This window comes from Podarcis tiliguerta (assembly GCF_965153285.1).
Source record: "Podarcis tiliguerta genome assembly, chromosome: 10".
Classification (NCBI taxonomy): Eukaryota; Metazoa; Chordata; class Lepidosauria; order Squamata; family Lacertidae; genus Podarcis; species Podarcis tiliguerta.
Genome location: NC_139543.1, coordinates 33,630,089 through 33,653,743, shown reverse-complemented (window position 1 = coordinate 33,653,743; position 23,655 = coordinate 33,630,089). Strand labels below are relative to the sequence as shown.

At 40.7% G+C, this 23,655-nt stretch overlaps 1 protein-coding gene across 8 annotated transcripts in view; it reads right to left on the bottom strand.

The window, feature by feature from the left end:
• The window catches only part of NAV3 (neuron navigator 3), a 441,074-nt gene that overhangs the window by 141,113 nt on the left and 276,306 nt on the right, over positions 1–23,655 (bottom strand). For all 8 annotated transcript variants that reach the window (XM_083400914.1, XM_083400916.1, XM_083400917.1 and 5 more), the window contains 2 exons: positions 13,154–13,226; positions 7,186–7,369 (listed from right to left, as the gene is read on the bottom strand). In XM_083400914.1, the coding sequence (XP_083257040.1) occupies positions 7,186–7,369; positions 13,154–13,226 (257 nt within the window). The remainder of the gene's footprint in view (positions 1–7,185; positions 7,370–13,153; positions 13,227–23,655) is intronic.

Sequence of the window (23,655 nt, the reverse complement as noted above, 5' to 3'; positions counted from 1 at the left end):
ATGACATTGTGTAGCAGACAAATCTACTTTCTCCTTATATTATGACACATTCACCCCACTGTTATTGTCCAACACTACTGGCTGGGGGACATGGATACAATGACAATGTGTTCTGTAAGCACAGCCTATGCTAGAAACATGCATAGCAATGATGCACAAAATGAAAATCAAAGGAAGGTGCTGGTGTTAGTAAAGAACATAGCATGGTTAATTCTAAGAGGTGATGATAGTGGCAAGTGATGTGATGTGATTGTGAAACTGTTGCTGGACTGTATAACTTATTATAGCTGGGAATCACAAGACTAAATCCTTCATGCCGCCACTCCTTGCTGCCCCCAAAAGTGATGGAAAGTTAGGTGCCTGACTTTTCCCATTACACAAGTGAGAGCTTGCAGGAACACACAATTGGGAGGGAATGCAGAATGGGAAGAACGCAATAAGGTGGTGCTGAGCTGGGCTTCATCTAGATTGTCCTAGCACTGCACAGCTAGTATTAACAGCCTCAGAGAAAACACTGCTGCAATCCAGGGATTTGGAACCAAGTTCACATATACTGAGTGACGCTGTTGAAACTCAGCATTTGTCCATTTGGAAGTCAAATCTAGTATGTTCGTAATTCTTGAATGTAACGTAATTCCAATGAACTTTAATATTTTCATACTTCAAGCTGAGTTTGGTTACAAGTTAGTTTGTATTTTCTGTGCCTGTGCAGTTGGAAAGAAAAGTAGTGAACTTATAGTGATATGGGGTGATTTGCGGGCTTTCAAACCATTTCTTTTTTATTTTAACTTCCTTGCCAATAAAGATTAGAGCTTGAACTTCCTTGCATGTCAAAGTCTCTCTGGCAGACTAGGAAGCATACTTCTTGCCAGTAGTGGCTGGCGAGGCACTGTGGGTAGGACAGTTGACTTCATTTCCCAATGCTGCACATCACTGTCATCATCAAGAGGGAGGCAGCAGGAAGCTTGATATGGCAGCAGCAGTGGAGCTACTCTGATGCTCCTGCCACTACACTTGCACTGTGCTGAACTTCCCATCGATGGCCTGCTCATCCCCTTCTCAGTAACTGGCCTCAACATGCAACATTGGGAAGCCAGATCAGCAAACCATTCCAATCTGTGCCACCCTGCCAACTGCTACTGGTTCTTGCCACGCACTTTCAAAGCAGGGCGAGAAATGCCCCTGGAAATGGCTCAATGTGATCAAATAGCATTATTTATTTTTCAGGGAGCATGCAGAGGAAGAAAGAAGACTGTCCACATGGACCTATGGAGGCAACTTTTACACACACAGCCCAATTAAGCATCAGGAAATAAATGTTACATTATGACGTAAGTGCCATTTCCAGGGACATTTCTGGGCCTACTTTTAAACTATGTGCTCCCTAGTCTCTTAAAGGGGGCTTCTACATTTAAAGAAGTTAAATATGGTTTTAAAGCACTCAGACGGCCTCACACTACTGCAAGTTTAAATTTGAAGATACTTCAACATTTTGAACTATCAAAAGAACTTTTGGCAAAGTTGTAATGTTGGATTTGTTACTTGGCAAGAAAATTACCCTTTTTGATTAAGCAAGTTCACCCTTCACACTAATATTGAGGGGTGAACTCTGGAAACTGTCAGAGAAAGAGAAATCAATGGGCATGGTCAAAGTTTTGTCTGGACTTTGTTAATTTTCCCCAGCAGCAGCGTGAGATGGTAATATGGAGTGGAGATAAGGGGTGAATAGGAGAGGCAAAGCTGACAACTTGGAACAGCATTCAGTTTGAGGCTATGCTTGCCTGTTGGAAAAGTGAAACAAGTAAAAAGGGCTGCAATTTTGGTGTAAACCAAATCACGTGGCATTATGAATATAAAAATGATGACTATTAGTTTCTATGTGATAGGCTGGCATTATTCCCCAGTCTCTTCCTGGAAGCAAGAATGGTTCTATGTGTAAAATGGAAAAAGTACTTTGAGTGACTCACAAAGGCAGCTAGCTACTTACTGAAAAGTGACTTAAGGGAGAAAAAGTCTAGATTGCAGTGCAATAGACTACTAAACAGACACCACTAAACTCATGTCATCAAGAATCATAAGGGAAGAATACTAGCCTGTGGTGAATACTAAAGCTAATAGTGAAGCCTGTGATTTATTATTGAAGCCTTGGGTAATAAAGCAAATAGTATAGTCCTTTATTGGATTAAAAACAGGTTGCAAAGCAATGCAGATATGCCAATGATCTGAAAAGTCAAATATGTTGTTAATTGTAGGAGCAATTTTGTCTTATATGGGAAGAAAATCCCCAAACTAACCATAAAGCTCAAAAAAACTTAAGCATACAATTTTTCTCTTTTAGTTTCCAACACTTTTAATGAGATCTCACATGTATAGCTTATATAAAAGTGATAGAATATGAAAATATTATGCACTGTAAAAACTACACCAACCTAGATATGATTATGTCTAGATATGGTTATGTTTCCTTTTACAGAGGAAAAAATATATGGCAAGAGACAGTATTCAAAACAAAATAATAAGAACACATACCATTACCAGATCTGCATGTGAACTTGTATCTTGCATTCATGTTCACAGAACAATTACACTGGAGACAACTGAGTGCCATAGAGGTTATCACAAGAAACAGGAATGCTTTAGAAATACCAGCATTGTCTTGCTTACTTGGCAAAATTAGCAACAGCCAAAATGCACAAACTGGTGGGCACAGAGTAAAATTGCTTTGCTTATCTTGCACATGACAGTCGTTGATCTCAACACAGTCCAGCATTCACAGCAACAAACTAAATGCCTAGCCAAGACATGAGGAAAAGAGCCCTCTGTTGCAAGGCCATTACTTTACCTAGCTCTGTATTGTTTCAAATAGTCATCCCTTCCCAGCCCCTGCCTAGGGAAGCCAGGAATTGGCTACAGCCTCTGTCCTGCTGGATAAATTTGTTTACAAGTAACATCCTCCAAACAGTAAAGTTTGTAACAGTATTTATGCACACAGTCATAATTGTAATCCTAGTAGTTATTTTGTTTATTTAACATGTGCATGTTGAGGTGTAGGAACCTGTGCCCCCACCCGAAAAATGTAAAGGTTCCAGGCTTTCATCAACCCCAGCTAGCATTGACAACAGTCATGGATAATGGGGGTTGTAGTCTGTCAACATCTGGTTGGGTTTCCTACTGCATTCGACACCTTCCTTAAAGACACAGTCACTACAACATCAGAACTGGTCAGTACCAGTCAGTGCAATGTACTTGGATATGTTAGACATATTGGACAAAGTCCACCACAAAAGGCTCCTAGGGAAACTCATGGGATAGAATGAAAATGGATTGACTGAAAACTTAAAAGTTAATAACCAAAATTAGGAAACAAAGAGTAGGCAGAGGGGACCCAGCACCCTTAATCTTTGACCTCTATCCATGCTGACTGAGGCTGATGGGAGCTAGATTCCAACATCTGGAGAGGCACAGGTAGTCCACCCACTATAAAAGCAATTCACTCAATGAACCTAATCTATAAATACGGAAATTTGTTATTTCTTTTTACTATCCGGCAGGTGAGGTGGTAGATGTGCTAAATCACTGTGATAATGGGCTGGATGAGGATCAATTCACTCAATCAATCAATTAAAAAAAAGGTCATACCAGACGAAACAGAGATACTGGTAGTTCCTCCCGTTACAACCAGCATGCAGTAAATAAAAAATGAACTTTAGCTATGGTTCATGACTTGTCTGGAGCAAGCCAAGGTATGACACTGGGTTTGGACATAATGCTAAACCAAACTATGGCTTGGCTCTGAAAAGAGCAGCAGGAGGAAGACCAAGGAAGGGGCAAACAACTGTGAATTTTGCACCATGAAGTTGTATGTTTGCTCATTTAGTCATGGTTCGTCCTAGTGTTACGTGTGTTGATTGGTTTCAAAAAAATTCACAAGAACTGCTAGTCCAGTGAGAGTCATTATTCCCTTTGCTTTTTCTGTGAAAGAGCAAAGTAAAACATTACCCACAAAAAACCAGCCATAAGTACCAACCAGCCAAATATATTTGCTTTTCTAAATTAACACAGGGTGAACTTTAATGAATTAAGCAAATCCATCTGGCTGTCAAGCTGTGACCACTATTTCTATATGTGATAATGTTGGTTTGCCTGCATTTAGGAATTTTGCTGACAGCTTCTTGAAATCAGTTACCGACTAATCCACAAATGGGACAGAACTTTCATCTACATGTGTTTTCCCTTAGCATCTGGGTGGTTGAAAGATCATCGCCATGGCAAGCTTAGATATATGCTGCAATGATGAAACAAACTAGCAAAATGTGTCATAAAATATAATATAATCATTGTTGCCATGCATTTCTGCTGACAGGTATAAATAAGGCCATCAGCGCTGTGACCTTTGTGTATGTGTAAAATAAACGAAAATGAATCCGTGACTAACTCGCAAGTGAAATGTTAAAAAAGAGAATTCAGCAGAACTGTTCAATATAACTATTTTCATTCCTTTCTCAGAAACAAAGGCTTATTGATGGCCAAAATGTCTCTCTTGTAAAACACCCTTTCATTTCATATTTATCTTGATGGATTTGGGGCAGTCAACATTATATCCTCCAGATGTTGCTAAACTACAACCCCCATCATCCCTGACTCCTTGGCATCCTTTGCAGTCTAAGGAAGATGGGAGTTGTACTGCAACAGCTCCTTGACAACCACAGAAATATTAACAGCTTGGATATAAAGAAGGTTCCTCACTGGAAAGATACAAAGCTACTCAGATGCAGATTAATATGCTAACTTCCTGTAATTGCACCTTCTTTGAACATGCAAAGTGTGAATGTATTCACACATCTCTGAAGAAACGTCATATGTTAGCTCCACTGGCATCTGAACAAAAATAAGCCCCTACTTTGCACATTTCATGGGGAAACTGAATAATTCTTGCATCCTCTCTGTTTTACCATCCAAGATTCAGGCATAGACCAACTTGGCCCTCGAGATATTTTGGGACTACAACTCCCATCACCCCTAGCTAACAGGACCCGTGGTCAGGGATGATGGGAATTGTAGTCCCAAAACATCTGGAGGGCAAAGTTTGCCTATGCCTGATCCAAGTTCTCCTTAGTGCATCAGACAAAGTGATCTCCTCCCACCCTCCAACCTTTGGAAAGTGCACATTCTTCTCAGTGGAGAACTTCCCATATGCTTGTCAGCCTCTACAATGATCTACACTGATCAAGGGCCAAGCAAAGGCTAATTACTCTGATTATTGTTTTTACAATCTACACTCCCTCACAGAGACACATAACCATGATGCCAGGCCACATTTTTACCCTATTTTATTGGACCACGAGGAATGGCTCAATAGATCTTCATACTCCAATACATCAAGATCAGTGTGAGAGATCTTTTTACTGTGTGCTCTTAAAGTTACAGTCATTACATTAAATGGAAGCTTGACTACCCTATGTTCTCCTACAAATGGACCTTGAGCTTGTTTGGAGGTTCTAGCAGGGGTGCGCAGCTATCGTATACCCTTGACCAAAGAATGGTACATTCCTTCTATCTGGGATGGTCATCCTCTTCCACCGAGCGCGCAGCTTTGGGAGGGATGCACATGGAGCAGTGAGGGAGGAAGGGGACACTCGCCTAGCCAGCCAGATCAGCCAAATCAACCCTGGCGATCAATGGGGTGACAGATGTCGCAGCCAGATCGCCCTCACATCCATTACATTAAATGATTCTACCTGATGAAAGGTATTCAAAGTAACATAAGGAATCTCAATGTTCCTTTTATCTTTTTTTTGGGTGGGGGGCAGGGAATACATCCCAAACAATGTAACTCTAATTGTAATATACCAAATACAACTATTTTCAGCAATATAGTGTCCACTATGAATACTATACATGCACATTCAAGCGCAAATTAAGACAAACTATCTGCAAATGTTAGGATGAACGAAAACAATTTAATTTTTGGGAAATGATTCATTTGCAAGCCAATCACTACAGTTATTGCAATATTATAGTGTCATGAGCCGCAAAGCACTTTTCCTAATGATTTTAAGCTTCATTGGGAAAACAGTGCACACGTGTTGCCAACTATCCCACTGTAGATTGCATTTCAATAGCTAAAGCAGAAAAAAACGAACGAGTGAGAAACGCTTTTTAATTCAACTCCTTACTCTTCAAAAGCACTGAAAAGAAGATGAGTGAAATATTTACAAAAAGCAACATGTATTCAATTAAATATATATCACAAAATGTGCAGATTTGTTCTAACCATGAATTATATTAAAATAAGTGTTATGAAGTGTATTCTTTATTCATGCTTACCAAAGTCTAATCATCTGTGTGTTGTGTTACTATTCTTACAGAATGATTTAGAGAAATATGTTTCACTGTATAAATAAAATCCTGTTGACTATCCCCTGTTGATAATCCAGATCTGAATTTTCTTGACAGCACTAACAGTGATATAACAGAGTACTTTACAAGCCTAGGTCAGTAGACTTCCAGTTACCATTTATTATACCTTCTACGAACCATGTTCAGTAAACTAAAAGATAAATGCATATTTGGAGTGTATTACTCCATTTATAAGAATATAAACAAACAGTGCATATTATTCAGAAAAGTAATCTCTGTTGTGTTTTAAGAACTGGGTGCTTTCTTGCCCTCCCAGAGAAGATCATGTTCAATTATATGGTGTAGTGACAGCCCAGAGTACTTCCGTATTACACTATTTATGCCATAGTCATGCTATTCTGTGTAGTAAAAATAACTCTAGGAAGGGGAAGAATAGGCCTTATCCCTGTAATGTTTTCACAACAAACATTGCAACACACCAGAGTTAGAAGAATCCATATTCTTATGTCTTTACTCTGTATCTCATTTCACATTTCACAGGTTGATCCCCTCAATGTGTAATATATTTGTTTATAAATTTACCCAACTCGTCACGCCATGTCATTCATGCCACTGTCATTGGGAACAACAGAGAAGTTAAAGTAACTGTGTGAATGCAACCTAAGGCTGCAATGCACACTTACTCCCCAGTCAAATTGAATTTAGGTTTAATTCCAAGTAGACAAATATTTAGAATTGGTTTCTAAACAATTATTTCCCATTCAGGAGACCTTGAAAACCATTACAACATGGAAGCACTTTAATTGCATATTTTATCTGACCTACCTGGACTGCATATCTTGCTGTGTTTTGGGCTGGCCAATATCAGCAGGAGGTGGAGAATGAGAGACGTGCTGCTGTAGCTCTACCAAAGACTGATAGTACTGTTGCTGTTGGTGTTGCTGCTGTTTATAACGAGACAAACTGAAAAACAGCCCTAAAATGGCTTTCAAATTTCCATTCCTTATTTCTGAAAAAATTAAGAAAATATAAGAATTAGACTTCTGCTCTGCATGCTTTGAAGTTTCCACATCCTCTTCAACAGCAGACCAACAGACAATGCATTGTAGGAAGTTACCAAATGCAGGTCCTCATTTAGAGGTTAGAGGTTGCAAGTATAGCTAGTAAAGCTAGCTATGTTTTATCACTCTTCACATGGTGTCCTGACTCTCTGGAACTGAGAGCGCCTGCAAGAAGGCCCAACTGCTGCAGCTACAGACAGCTTACTACTTCAGAAAGGGGCAGAGGAGAGCTGACGTCTGGAACAAGAATCTGTAAAGGTGAGTCTGATCCACCTATAACTCACTGGAATTGTAGACATAGTCAGCCCACCACTCAAGTCTGTTTCCAAGTTTCACTCCAGCAGAATTTGATCTCCATCAGTCTGAAGACTGGACGCTTTGGATAAGCAGATTCCAAAGGTTCTTCTATATGTCTGAAATGGTTTGCACCAGTCCAAGATGAGCTAGGTAAGCACTTCCTATTCCACCATGATACAGTTTTTGAGGGACCCCTATTTGACTCCTGCAAGCAAGAGCAAGGAGAGTCAATATCTGGCTTCATCACAACCCTATATGCTCTCATCCAGCACTTACACAAAGAGGAGCTGGGCTTGGCTGTTCAACCTTAGCTCTGTCTCCCTATCTCCACACATGAGCACCCAGCTCAACTTGCCCCTCCACAGCCAACTTTTGCACCCAAAGGCATAGCAAGCAAGCTGAGTTCTAGAGGTGAAACCCTGTCTCTCTCCTTTTATAAATTAGCCTTTGCTACAGAAGCAGCTGCTGTTAATCTGTTTGATAATCTGAAGCCTTCTTTCCCCACCTGTGCTCCCATTCTGAAATTTATGAAGGTTACCAGTTCTGCTTCCCTAATAAATGTGTGTATGAAACCACATTATGAACCTCTTATTTTTTATGATTAATATGTTATTAGAAGAATTTCATTTGTAAATAAAGTGGTCAAAGAAAAAAAGGGGTGTGGAAAAAAGTGCAGAAAGTAAACTTTCTGCAATTAGTATAATTAGCATCCACATTTCAAGCGGTTTGCAAAAATGGATAAAAAACAGACTTACATGAAAAATGCATTACAAGGCAGCTGCCTCCATTTTCTTATACTGCCCAAACTGTATAATATAGTGTTTTAAACATTAGTATGAATCAAACTACATGTTATACTTGAAACACAGCAAGGTCCTGTGCCTCCTTGTTTTCCTTTAATGTGGGGCAGATCATTATTGGGATTGTAATGTGCAGTGAAGGGGGGGGGGGTTCTCTCTTCTTCCCCTTCCCAGGCGTGACCTCCCTGACAATCATCGTCCAGGCAACTACACGACTTAGAAAAAAGTTCCCAATGGTATGAATCAGATCTTGTTTTCCTAAGCCTCGTAGCTACACAGGGAGCTAATCTGGGGTAGGTAGGGGAGAATAGCTCAACAGACTAGGGATAAACTTCCCTCCCTACACAATGCAATCCATACAACAATTTGGCCTCCTCCGCTGGCAATGAAAGTTGTGGCTTTTATTATGACCGCAGACCAATAAAATTACACAAATTACTCAAAAAAATTACAAAAATAAAACATAAAAGGTAAAGGTACCCCTGCCCGTACGGGCCAGTCTTGACAGACTCTAGGGTTGTGCGCCCATCTCACTCAAAGAGGCCAAGGGCCAGCGCTGTCCGGAGACACTTCCGGGTCACGTGGCCAGCATGACATCGCTGCTCTGGCGAGCCAGAGCCGCACACGGAAACGCCGTTTACCTTCCCGCTAGTAAGCGGTCCCTATTTATCTATTTGCACCCAAGGGTGCTTTCGAACTGCTAGGTTGGCAGGCGCTGGGACCGAACAGCGGGAACGCACCCCGCCGCGGGGATTCGAACCGCCGACCTTTCGATCGGCAAGCCCTAGGCACTGAGGCTTTAACCCACAGCGCCACCCACGTCCCCAAAAAACATACAGCTAGTTAAAATGAAACATACAGCTAAATAAAGCTTTAAAATGAATACATCAAAATATCTCCCCCAAACAGCCAATATACAATCTTTTTGCACACTTCTCAGCAATGTGGCTTTCAAAATTCCCTGAAAATGTGCTTTATAGAGGGAGAACCAGCCTCTCTCTATACTTGTTATGCAGGTTCCTACGCAAAAGAACGTGAACAACAGACTCTATTGCTTCAGCTCCACAGAAACGCCAACCATTTGTTAACCAGAATCTTGTTGAATTATCCACTTAACAGCACAGCAAACAGCACATTAAAATGAGCAAGCATAAATGCTTTCCTATACTCGGAGACAGGTATGAAGCTGACCCTTCCATAATATGAAGTGTCGTTAAGGAGCACCAGAGAACAAGATTCATTAGCTGCAGTTCTCAGCTAATAAGAGAAAACCATGGCATGTAGCTGCATGCTATGCATTAATGTGCAAAAGGGACCCCTGACCATTAGGTCCAGTCATGGCCGACTCTGCTTTCAGCGCGCCCGGCGCTCCAGGAAGCAGACTGCTATCCGCAGCCTAGACAGCCCTGTGGGAATTTCCGCAGGGCTGCCTAGGCTGCGGATGTCTTCCTGAAGCCTGGAGAGTGAGAGGGGTCGGTGCGCACCGACCCGTCTCGCTCTCCAAGCTTCAGCGAAAGCCTGCATTCGCTCCATAGGACGCACCCAGATTTCCCCTTCATTTTTGGAGGGGGAAAAGTGCGTCCTATGGGGCGAAAAATACGGTATTTTTATTTTTGAAATGGATGGAAAACATTTAACACACATACACTTCGCTTACAATAAAGGCAATTGTAAATATACTCTTAACATGTTTCCTGGCAAGTAAATCCTGTTCTCTCCAACATGGCTTCCCTCTCAAGCATGTGTGCATAGCCTAAGGCTATGATTACAAGGAAGCTACTATCAAACAACGGACTTTAAAAATCCAGCTGTGACAGGAAAATCTATTACTTTTTTTAAAAGGCAGAATAAATGAGAAACACAATCCTGTATCATATAGGTTTTGGAGCTTTTCTGTTTTTTTTGGGGGGGGGGTTTAATTACAGAATTAGATAAAACCCTAATAAATTATATCATTCTATGAAAGGTTAGCCATTGCTTTTTAAGTATTTCCAAACAGACTAGCATCATTGATTGCTTAACATCCTGGTTACTGGATGTTCTTCTAAGAACATTTATTAATGCCAGACTCTTTTAGGAAACATAAGAGGATTGATCAGGTGAGAGCAGCGTCATGAATTGTTGTGTACAAAATACACAGGATTGTATCCAATACTGCGTAAGTGGTGTTCTTCTCATGCAATTGGACTTTTGCTTCCTCTCATCTCCCCTCCTCTCCTGACATGCCCCCAAACCTGCTGTGTAGGTGAAAGTTTCATTGCACAAGTCTGTTGCATGGGATTGGATAAAAGCATTGGATAAAAACCACAGAATTAAATACCAAAAGCAATACTAGCATATTGAATATACAGAAATCCTGCAAATTTCCTTCCCAGAACCAATCCTACTATTAGGCTGAATAAGGCAATTCCATACACCTACAGGAAGCAGATGCTGGGGGGCAGCAGCAGGGTGCCAGACATTATTCCTGAGCTCGCTTGCCATTTCCCTCTCTTAGAAGACAGAGCTGTGTGTGTTACACATGTTGTGAACCCCCTAAACTAGCCTGTTATGTTCACTTCCCCATTGCCAATGTTGAAGTAAGATTCAACAGCCAGCCTAGTCACTTTCTGTACATGGAACAGAATGGGTGCCATCTTGTCCTTTGTTCCTCAGGCAGCAAAACATTTTGGGCTGGGCTTGATCCTATCTGATCTCAAATACTACCTTCAAATATGGAAAACTCACATACTGTAGCTGTTCTTTTGATACTGACCATATATAGGCCTACTCAAGCTGAATTTGTGGTGCGGAATTTGTGAAGTGTGACTTTTAATACAAAATACAGACCTTCATGTTGTAAAATACAACATTTATAAAACTGAGCAATTATTATATTAATTTATTAATAAGAACAACTTTGGGGGAAATTTCAGATATTTATATTTTGCATCTGCAGCATAAAGAGAAACAAACTGGGGACATAAACTGCAGTTAAATAGTTTGCAATTTGAATAATTGTATATATTTATATTTCAAAATGGAGAAATACATTTGGGAAGTTTCTAAATATTTGCACCCTATTTCACACCAGTATATCACCTTTGCTCAGTACACAGACTTGGAACACTGGGAAGATACGGTACATACAGGTGTTTTTTTTCTAGAAAAAGAGGTGCTGGAACCAAAGTTGTTGAGTTTGCCCCATCGCCAAGGCAAAATAACATGAACTGCCACCTTACGCCACTGACGGCCACGTCGCTCCAATCACCATGCCACCCACCACCTCCAAAACACAGTCCCAAGTGCCATGCCGTGGAACAGCACCACAATGCCACAAAGGTGTTGGAATGCAACCAGTAAGTGACAGAATGCACAAAAGAGGTGCCAGAACTCAGTTCCGGTGACTTCTGGCTTTCAAAAAGTATGATCCCCTTCCAGGAACATCAACCAAATCTATATTCTCTGATGTGAATGAGAGGGACCTATTATACTAAAAAAAAAAAAATATATGTTTCCCACTGAAGTTAACAGAATCTGTTTTCTTTTGAATACAGTTGAGAGAGAAAAACATTTCATCCATTTGATCTTTTCAACATTGCTCAGATATATGTCAAAAAACTAATTACTTAAATCTTCTCAAGAGATGGGAACTATTAAGATAGTTCTAACAACTACATCTTATGTTTCCTATAAAAGAGAAAGTATAATTCAAAATTTATCAGTTTAGTCATCTATGGGGGGAAAAAATGTCTTTCAACTCTACAATTCTATCATTTTTCTGACTTGGTTATGTGTACACTACTCACCATTTCTCAGTTTTTAAGAGCCACTGAACATGATGCTACTTTAGAATTAGTCGGGAAGATTCAGTATAATGTTATGTCATTAAGTGCAGCACGTAAGCCTGCACACACAAAAAGTGTTTTAACTTCCAATCTTAAAAATAGTAATTCTAAATCTATGTAGTTTTACTGACAGTATCAGACAATGGCTGATATTCCAAGTAAATAACAAACTCCACAACTTGAGAAGATTCTGAAGCAAATGCTTGCAATTTCTGATCTGGCAAATTCTGATGAGTTTTGCTAAAATGAGGTTTGCTCCTGACTTCAGTTGTCTGCACTATACAGTACAGTAAGTCACATATGCTAGAAAGCATATTTCTAGCTATGAATCTTTAGGAAGAGGAAGAAATGGAGGTAAAGATATTCAAGAGGAAAGTGCTAATTTAAATAAATATTTCCCATAGGAAATGGGTTTTTTTAAGTGTTTTAATTTATGCCAAGAATTATGTCAAACCAAAACTGTATTTCATAAGACAACTGCCGTATTTTTCACTCTATAAGACACACCAGAGCATAAGATGCACCTAGTTTTTGGAGGAGGAAAACAAGGAAAAAAAGATTCTGCTTTTGCTGTGCAGTGATCCCTCCTGCCGTTCTGGCTTCTGGGATAGCTGCGCAGCCGGCATTCGCTCCATAAGACGCACACACATTTCCCCTTACTTTTTAGGAGGGAAAAAGTGAGTCTTATAGAGCAAAAAATACGGTAATATCTTTTCCAAAATAATATACTGCAAATCAAGTTTGAAGAAGTACCTTTCCAGAAGGTAATTCACTATCTCTGATGATGATGATGATGGCTTTTTCTTACCTTCTGCAGAAAGACCTTGGACATTTACTCCTCTGGCTGCCAGAAAGTTAAGGCAGACATCAACATTCTCAATCTGCAAAATGAACATGAAATAGCAAAGCAGTTAAAGGCTATTTTGCAAGATGGACTTGAATGCAGCAAAGGGAGGGGGGGGAGAGAAATGAATACTTTGCATTCATCACATACTCCAGTTCTTTAGTAAAGTTTAACAAGAATGATTACTGTTAATTGGTCAGCTGCTATAAAAGCTTTCATTGTCCACTTTGGTGCTTAAAAACAATTCATAAAGGCTTGATCCAGAATGGCACACTGACAAATCAGCAACCCACCTACTTACCATAAAACTGATTCTGTACACAAAAATAAGCAACAATGGACAATACTGCAGCGTGTGTACAAAGTCGTGGGTGAACAGATGATTCAATGACAATGTGTCAAGAGCAAAATGGAAAAAATGGGTTGTAAAAAGTATGGGATAAGGTGTGATATCAGAAGATATTATTTACTAAGTTTTGTGAGCGAGCTTTGTATGTGTTATTATTTAAACTAAATTAAATAATGACAATAATACTTCAGTAATATTATATGATTATCACCACCACCACCATTATCTCTTGAATTCCTTCATGTTAATCTGGGAAACCTGTTTCATTAACAATGGTTTGCGTGTGAAGACCCCCAAGACCTCCCAAAGAAAGACACAGTTGACACCAATATTAGTTTAAGGTTACTGGCATAATTTTGGCCACAACTTTATTGATTACTGAATGTGAGTGGTTCGCTTAGGCATTGATTCAACTAGCTGCACCTACACCTCTGGCAGGGCAGCACTGACAACTGGACACCGGCAGAAGTCAGTAAGGGTAAACAGACTGGGGGAGCATTGGTCCTACCACAGACGTAACCTCACCCCAAAATGCTCCTAGGTGCTGTGGCGTGGCCCTAACCCCTGGAAGGGGATCAGACAAGAGCATGGCAAGTGCCTGGATTCCTTTAAAAGAATACCCTATTGCACATTGGGAGGGGCAGGTGTGTCAACCTCCCCTCACCACACCTTGAACCAATGCCTAACCTCCAAACCTTACAAAGTTGTGACAATTTGCTACACAGGAGACGAAACCCAAGTGGCACCAGCCAATCAGCCAAATGGGGAAATTTCTACTGGGCCCCTGCCCCAAACGCAGATAACCCACAACAGCACAGCAAGGTCATAGCAAGACCCTAAATATAGGGAAGGTGGGCGGGTGAACCGGTGCACAAAGCGCTAAGAGGAAGCTCGACGCAACGTGCAGCTGTATAAATAGGTCCCCCAGCTGCAAATTCTCTCAACCCCATTGGCCAGAATTACCCCAGCAACTGAGGGACCCAATCGGGTTGTGGTGGCTATCCAAACAATCCCACCCACACAAATGGTAAGGTCAGTTTTAGTGATTTCACTGCAACACGTGCCCTCCGTGAAGAGGACACGATTTTTCATGAAGTTCCAGGTTTATTCTAGGCTTATCTACCACTGGTTTATCAACTTACATATTTGTGAAGCATAGCTATTTCATAGGGAAATGATGAAGGAACAAATGACTTCTGAAAAATAATATTTTAATTATAGAATCCCACCCCCATCCACCAGAAGCTCCTTTAAACACTTGGGCTATTCACTCCATCCACAAAAACTCAGAGTAAACTGCATGCCAAAAGTATAGAAGGCTATATTTTATGCTGGAAAGAACACACCAAGTTACTGCAATGAAAAACAAACATTTATCAAAGTAGTTCTTCATGTAGGATGTGAAACAGCATCCAAAGGACAACTATCATCTGTCAGGGCAAGGGTGAAAACATCTCTCCCAAGTATGTTTTGCTAAGACCAACAAAATGTAAATAATATAATAGCTAACACATTAAACTAAACATATTGGTCTATATTTTATCGACACTTTCATATAAATCTGGACTAACTTCACTGAAGTAAATATGCAGAATTCAAAATTACCCTGCTGCCTGCAAAGTCTGAAGTGTCATTTGATAGAATGTTAAATGATGTTTACTGGAGATAATTGTATAAGCACAAAACTGGTATTTTTTTATATAAAAAAAATCAAAACTGAACTTGCTATGAATATCTTCATTTATATGAAGAAATACTTCTGCACAGTAATTAACGGCATCATTGCTATTTGCAGAGGTGGTTGCAATAAAAAGAAAGCTCTGTGAAGAAGTTTGGACACTTCTGTAAACATATTTCCTGTGTTAAGCGTCAATTTATTAAAAAACAAAATTGCCCTTTATTGCACATATGGTTACCGAATACCACAGGAGGTTCTTTTGCAGCAGGTTGCTGACACAACAATAGGAGGGGCAAGAAAAAGCAGATTAATTAATCCTTTTTGAACAATTTGTTAACTGTTTCTAGATTCTTGAGTGTGAAGTCATGTATAACAGTATAAGGACTTACACATGTCCATGGTGTTATTACATCTGCATTTGCTGAATAAAACAAACTAGTGCAGCTTAACAGGTAGAACTCAGTTCAAATCCCACCCCAGCCAAGAATTCACTATTTCATCAAAAGCAAACCACTAATCCTTTTTGCTCTCAGGCCTCATTAGCAATATGAGGAAAACCACAGTCACCTTCCCTAACAGTATCTTGCAAAGATCACCAAGATAATGTATAAGAACTACACTGAACGCTTGAAATGTGCTACATAAATGCTGTTAGAAGATCCAGCATGACACTGGGTAATAAATTATTGGGGTTATTTTTCACTTTCATTTCCACTCAGTAATAAAAAAAAAACACTTCAAAGTTTAACCATTTTGAAGCTTTCATTGTGTACATAAACACTGCTTTAATTACCTTCTCTTTTGCCTTGGCAAACCACAATTATTCTTTGAACTCAGACCCCAGCAGCACTAAACACATTTTATTCAAACTTACAAGCAGATGAAAATAATTTAAATTTTGCAGTTGCAGAAGTTCGAATAGACTTTATCCAGCTTCTAAGCTCTCCATACTGTTTCAATCAGAGCTAGCTAGAATGGGTCTCTGAAATCAATGTTTACTAAAGGAGCAAATTTTAGGGTTAATGTAGTATACAGTACAGTTTTACTTCCTACTAGTACTTCTTAGTTGGGATGCGGGTGGCGCTGTGGGTTAAAGCCTCAGTGCCTAGGGCTTGCCGATCGAAAGGTCGGCAGTTCGAATCCCCGCAGCGGGGTGCGCTCCCGCTGTTCGGTCCCAGCGCCTGCCAACGGGTGCAAGTAGATAAATAGGGACCGCTTACCAGCGGGAAGGTAAATGGCGTTCCGTGTGCTGCGCTGGCTCGCCAGATGCAGCTTGTCATGCTGGCCACGTGACCCGGAAGTGTCTTCGGACAGCGCTGGCCCATGGCCTCTTTGAGTGAGATGGGCGCACAACCCTAGAGTCTGTCAAGACTGGCCCGTACGGGCAGGGGTACCTTTACCTTTACCTTAGTACTTCTTAGTAATACTTGTCTATATTGTTGGGTTTTACATAAGGCAGGATAGTCACTGTGTCAACATAAACAACAAAACAACAAATATGCTCCATTTAAAAAAATAAATCAGTCCTACAATGTACCTAGTGTGTGCATCTCTATCCTGGGATCGGCCAATCCATCCTCTGTAATCTCACTGAATTCTGTGATTAAACTGCTGTGAGCAAAGCAAATATTACGAGAATTGTGGCATATGCAATATTAAAGCTACAAATCTTACAAGTACTGAATAAAAGATGTGTGTGAAAAGTTCAGAAAGGGCTGTAACTAAAGCAAGAAACTAAAACAATATAAAAAAGAAAGGCAAGTCCAATGCACCCAATGGAAATTTTAAAAGGCAAATAGGGTTGAGACTCACAAAACAGTTAAGTACCTGTTATGAGAGACAGGAGTACTGTGTTCATCACAGCTCTTTCCTACTAAGTTCACTAGTGAGAGCTGAGGGTGCCATGTGTCTAAAACTTTGAGAGAAATATGAAGGAATTTGGAATCTAGATTGAAGGTTTAATATTCTTTTGGGACCCAGTTTATTTCTTTTAAAAAAAGAACTTAATAGTTGTAGTATAAATATAGAAGATTGTTATAGTTGTTCAAGGGATTAGGACTATGGCTGGAAGAGATTAGATGCAGCAACCTTATTGAATCTGACCATAAAGGTAAAGCTACCCCTGACCGTTAGGTCCAGTCACAGATGACTCTGGGGTTACATGTTCACCTCACTCTATAGGCCGAGGGAGCCGGCGTTTGTCTGCAGACAGCTTCTGAGTCATGTTGCCAGCATGACTAAGCTGCAGTGCACAGAAACACTGTTTCCGCCGGAGCGGTACCTATTTATCTACTTGCACTTGATGTGCTTTTGAACTGCTAGGTGGGCAGGAGCTGGGACCGAACAACAGAAGCTCACCCCTGTTGGGGGGATTCGAACCACCGACCTACCAATAGGTAATTAGAAAGACAATAGGCAATTAGGAAGACAACAAACTGTTTACTACCTACAGATTGTCCCATTATGTAAAAATATTAGCAATGCACATTCCGAATTCATCCCTGTGAAGCGAAAGATTAATTTCCCCCTTTTGAGGTGCTTGAATGGAATACAAGGTGAGTATTTCATACAGTATCTTAATATTTTACAAAAGAAAAATTGCAAATCAAAATTTAATTTGAGCATATGTCATTATCCAGTAATTGCAAGTAAATAAATTTACATGAATAATTCAATTGTTGGATAGAAACTCACCACTGGCTTATATTAAAAATGTATATTCTTTATCATTGATTTTCGTATTACTAAGAGTTGCTTTCATCTCCTTCCTCTGGCAGATTGCACCTTCTCTGCTTCCAAACATAATGAATTATAGCATGTACATAGGATAATTAATGATGACTAATACAACTATATATTATTCCTTCCTTTCCCTGAGATTAATCAGTTCCATAAATATGACAATCTGCCAGATTCTCAAGCCTTTACTAAAGAAATTATACTGGTGAGAGCCCAGAATCCTAAGCACGCTTAGAGAAGTATTTTATTTAAAGAAATGAGGGACACTTCTAAGGAAATGTGACAACGATTAACGATTAAAAGATAGATTTGTTATGTTTCTGTGTTTTTGCATCCATTGCCAAAAGTAGATTTAAAAGCCCCAAAGATTGATGAAGAGCTTGGATGCTGGACAAGATGTCCACACACACACACACACACACACACACACACACACACAACTTCCACCCTACAATAATGCTTCTTCTTTCTTTTTTTTTCTTTTTTAAAAAATCAGCATTTATGAAGTTGTGATATGGAGTCTGTTAAACGCATTTGGGGAGTGTGCAGTCTTTTCTTGGGGAAATCTAAGCACAATATCCTCAAATTGGATAGGAAGGGTATTTGACATGAAATATTCACAGAGACAAATAAAGGCTTTCCATCGATCATATGCACTTTTGTTACCTGCTTGTCTTTTCCAGTTTCTCTGCGTATTCAACTTTTAGGAGATTCTTGACTAATCTTAACTCATGGTCCTGAGGTCTAGGGCTGAGATCCAACAGAAAATGCCACTGGCAAAACACAGGAGGCTATTTTGACTCAACAGGAGGTGACCTGTGTCACCTCTCATGCCGGTCTGGAGAGGCCCCCAACACTCTGAAGCACATTTTCAGAGTGTACAAGGGACTGCTGGGGGAAAGGGAATCAATGAAAATAACCACCCTCCTTCTGCAAGTGTGAACATCCGGGGATGGGGTGGAGATACTCCAGCAAGCGTAAGTCTAGTTAGGATCCAAGCTATCGTACCAAAGGGAAGAAGTACAGTGGTACCTCGGGTTACATACGCTTCAGGTTACATACGCTTCAGGTTACAGACTCCGCTAACCCAGAAATAGTGCTTCAGGTTAAGAACTTTGCTTCAGGATGAGAACAGAAATCGTGCAGTGGCACAGTGGCAGCAGGAGGCCCCATTAGCTAAAGTGGTGCTTCAGGTTAAGAACAAATTAAGTTCTTAACCCGAGGTACCACTGTACATGTTATGAAGCTCCATTATTTCATAATGCTAATGTGGAAAGCGATGCTTAATCCCTTTGTGTGTCATGTGGCAGCCATCATCCCTCCATCTCTAGGTGTGTGAATTGAACTGAATACTCAAGTACAGTGGTACCTCGGTTTATGAACTTAATCTGTTCCGGAAGTCTGTTCTTAAACTGAAATCATTTCCCTAATGAGGCCTTCCACTGCTGGTGCCCTTCCACCAGTCAGATCACTTGTACCCAATTAAGATTGTCTTCCATGAATATGATCTTAACAGTGTGCATGTCCTTAAGTGACTGTTGTTCAGACTGGCTATTTTACAACAGGGTTTGCTAAACTGTGGCACTTCAGATGTTGCTGAACTCCCATTATCCCTGGCTCCTGTTTTAAAGTCCTTTGTGAAATGAAATATCTTCCCTTACACTCCTTGGGGTTCTTGCCCTTGTGTATGCCTGACTGATTATACCCCATTTGCCTCCAGCATACTGATTTAACCAAAAAACCTTTCCCCTGTCTTTGCGTAACCTTTTCTGTCCTTGGATATAAGTGATTCCCCCACCTTTCCTTCACCTTTTTCAGTCTTCTGCTTCTCTTTATATCTTTCTGAAGCTGTGAGACACATGCAGAAGAGAATTATAATTTCCTAGGAGGAAAATCAGCAAGGCAGTCAACCATCTTAAGCACTCACTACATCAATGAGATTCCCCCCCCCCTCATTGTTATGTAGACCTCCTGGGTGCATGTTATCAGCTTATAAAGTTTGCTAAGTCAGTCAGGTTTCCAGACAAGGTTAAGTACTTTTGAGTATTTGCAGCAGATAAACCTAAAACTCAGCATGACCAAATAACAAGGAAGCAGGTATACAAACGACAGCTATGCATGATATGTTGGTGAAATATTTCTGCTTAGAAACAAATAACACCAGGTATGCAGAACTCCTTCTGGGCAGGCTTTTTTGAGGAAATGATACTGAACAAGAGATTAAATGCTATCCCAAGGCCAGCCGCAAAGATGAATAGATACTGCTGTGAAATGTCACAGTTTGCTAACAGAACTTAGAATGCCCTACTTGATGGAAAGCCCAAGGCTATTAGTTGTTGTTGTTGGTGGTGGTGGTAGTAGTGAGGAGTTATATGTCCAAGGACAGAGAAACATTTAAAACTGGTGGTTTTAAAAAATGCAGTCTTCAGCTGCTGGGGTTGACACACCACCACTGAAAAATAAGCAATGGTGGCAAAGGGGGGGGGGGACTGAGACTAGGGGCCAATTTTGGAACTTTCATCTCAGTCTAACTCACAATTAGACAATGTGGTTCAACAATCTCAATCATCCCCTAAATCTCTTCTGGTAGTGGAATCGCCCAATCCTAAAGAGCAAATCTGGGGACAGCAGGGAGCACGCAAGGGGAGAAGGGGGAGTTCTCATTGCACCAGCAGGAATCCTTGCACTGACTTCCGCTGGAACAAGAGGTTAGCACAATATGGTGCACGGGAAGCTGCTTTATACTTATTCAGACTATTGGTTTATCTAGCTCAATATTCTACACCAGGGGTTGTCAACCTGGTTCCTACCACCCACTAGTGGGCATTTCAGGATTCTAGGTGGGTGGTAGGGGATTCTACATCACAAGCTGAATCCTCCTTCTATCGAGCACTGGTGGGTGGTAAGGAAATTTTACCATCAAGAAAGATGCATTAGTGGGCGGTAGGTATAAAAAGGTTGACTACCCCATTCTACACAGACAGGATTTCAGACTAAAGACTTTCCCAGCCCTACCTGGAGACTCCAGAAATTGAAACAGTGGTCTTTTGACTAAGAAGCCTGTGCTCTAAAGGAAACTGCAGGAGAGGGTGGAATGAAGGGACATTGCTGTGCCATGAATGCATTAAAAGGTAAAGGGACCCCTGACCATTAGGTCCAGTCGTGACCAACTCTGGGGCTATGGCACTCATCTCGCTTTATTGGCCGAGGGAGCCGGCGTACAGCTTTCAGGTCATGTGGCCAGCATGACTAAGCCACTTCTGGTGAACCAGAGCAGCGCACAGAAAAGCCGTTTACCTTCTCACTGGAGTGGTACCTATTTATCTACTTGCACTTTGACGTGCTTTCGAACTGCTAGGTTGGCAGGAGCAGGGACCGAGCAACGGGAGCTCACCCCGTCGCGGGGATTCAAACTGCCGACTGCTTAGCGTCTAAGCTTCTCTCTTCTATGTTGTTGATGGTGGGGTGTTTGTTCCTATTTGTTGCTACTGCCAACAGAGAAAGTGGAAGTGCTTAAGTCAGCATTCATGTAGTAATATATCTTATTTGAATAAACCTGAGTTGTTTGGTGCCTGCTGCTTCAAGCATTTTGTTTCTTGTGAGTCAGGCCTCTTAAGGTCTAGGCAGATAAATTGCAAGTCAAATCAAGACCCTTGTTTCTGTTCCTTGGGAATATGGTAGCTATTTGTTTCATAGCTGTATAGAGACGTATCATTGTATCATTTATCCCAAGTCCAGCTTACATTGGTTCTGAATTTCAGTTTAATAATACACATTGAAGGGGGGGAGTTTATATAATATTGCTATTGATGTTATTTTAAGCAGTGGGTAGCATTCTGCACATTCTTTGTATCTTTAGCATGCTAAAATGTTTCCTTTCAAACAATCATATAAATAGACTTTGATGAATCCGACATATTTTTCTAATCCTTCTGTTACCCTGAAAGAAATTTAATCATTCCTGCAACAAACAGGTGTGCCTAGAATATTTCTTAGAGTCAACTACTGTCTTGGTATGTTTACAAGGCCAACTAACAGAGTTTGATTATAGCATACTTTTGTGCTCAGATAAACACATTCAGAAAACAAACAGTGTAATTGTGAATAGTTTGCTGTATTTTTGTTACAAGGCATGCCAATTTTACTAAATCACATTACCGACAACACAATGCAATGTAATGCAACCAATACAGGCCCAATTCACTAGCAATGTACGTAAATTATATTATTAATATTTATTACATTTGTATACTGTCCTTTATCTAAAGACGCCAAGGCAGTTCACAACATAAAAATACAAAAGCAGAATACAAAATATACATGATAGAGCAAAAACAAACCAATAACCCCGCACTTCCACACACACATTTAAAAGCCATATACAGTGGTACCTCGGGTTAAGGACTTAATTCGTTCCGGAGGTCCATTCTTAACCTGAAACTGTTCTTAACCTGAAGCACCACTTTAGCTAACAGGGCCTCCTGCTGCTGCCACGGCGCCGGAGCATGATTTTTGTTCTCATCCTGAAGTAAAGTTCTTAACCCAAGGTACTATTTCTGGGTTAGCGGAGTCTGTAACCTGAAGCGTATGTAACCTGAAGCATATGTAACCTGAGGTACCACTGTAATGTTAATCAGCTGAACACCCAGTTAAAGAGAAATACTTCACCTAAAGATATGCAATGAAGGAACCAGCCAAAGCTCCCTGAGGAGAGCATCCCACAAACGGGGAGCAAACACAGAAAAGGCCCATTCTCATATTGTCACCCTCCAGATCTCTTGGGTCGTTTTATATGGCAAGAGGCAGTCCTTGAGGTACAGCAGTCCTAAGCCATTTAAGGCTTTATAGGTCAAAACCAGCACTTTGATTTGGGCCCAGAGACTAATTGGTTGCCAGTGCACTCAACCCAGATCCTTTGCTGCCTTGTGGGATACCTTAGGAAGAAGAAAAGGCTAAGGAGTAAACTCTACACAAATCTGGAGTAGAGTCCCTAAGATGGTTGGATGGCGCCTTGTACGCTTCCTTCCGGGAACTCCTGCAGCCAAGTTGGTGCCAAACGTATTGCTCTGCTTTCCTTTGAACCACATCAGTGACGCCAGGGATGGGGTCTTGTCATCTGGGCATCCCAGGATGTCCATACACACTGCCCAGGCTTGTGCCCCTGAGAGGTCACTTTGATGCAAAAACACCACAGCAAAAACACCACAGTAGGCAGCAGTAATGAGCTACCAGTCTCTGCAGCCACAGCAGCCACTGGGATTCTCTAGCAGTTTGACTTCACCCCCAGAGGTACACTCCATTGTCTCCTGAGAAAGACAGATGCCAACAAAATGAGGAGAGCGCTGCCTGTGTGGTCTATCTGGTACCACCTAAGCTAGCCTGCTGTTCTCAGATACAGTGGAATATTATGTCCCGTCACCAGTTTTAAAGAAATATTTAAATGCCAGTCCTGTTGGCTTTTGTTCACGAAATTTGAGGGGAGCCATCTTGTCCTCTAACCCATGCAGCAAATGCCTTGGGCTTCTCTCCTGCCTGCCATGAGGGAAAATAGGCCTTTTAATCTTCAGAATTTCTTTCTTTGTTGGTATAAATTAGCACTCTTCAGAAAGGCACCGTCAATATCATAAGGATATTTATAGATTTGGTCATTTCACATTTAATCTGCAGGGCTTTGAAGATTTGACTAATCTGAAGCTAAAC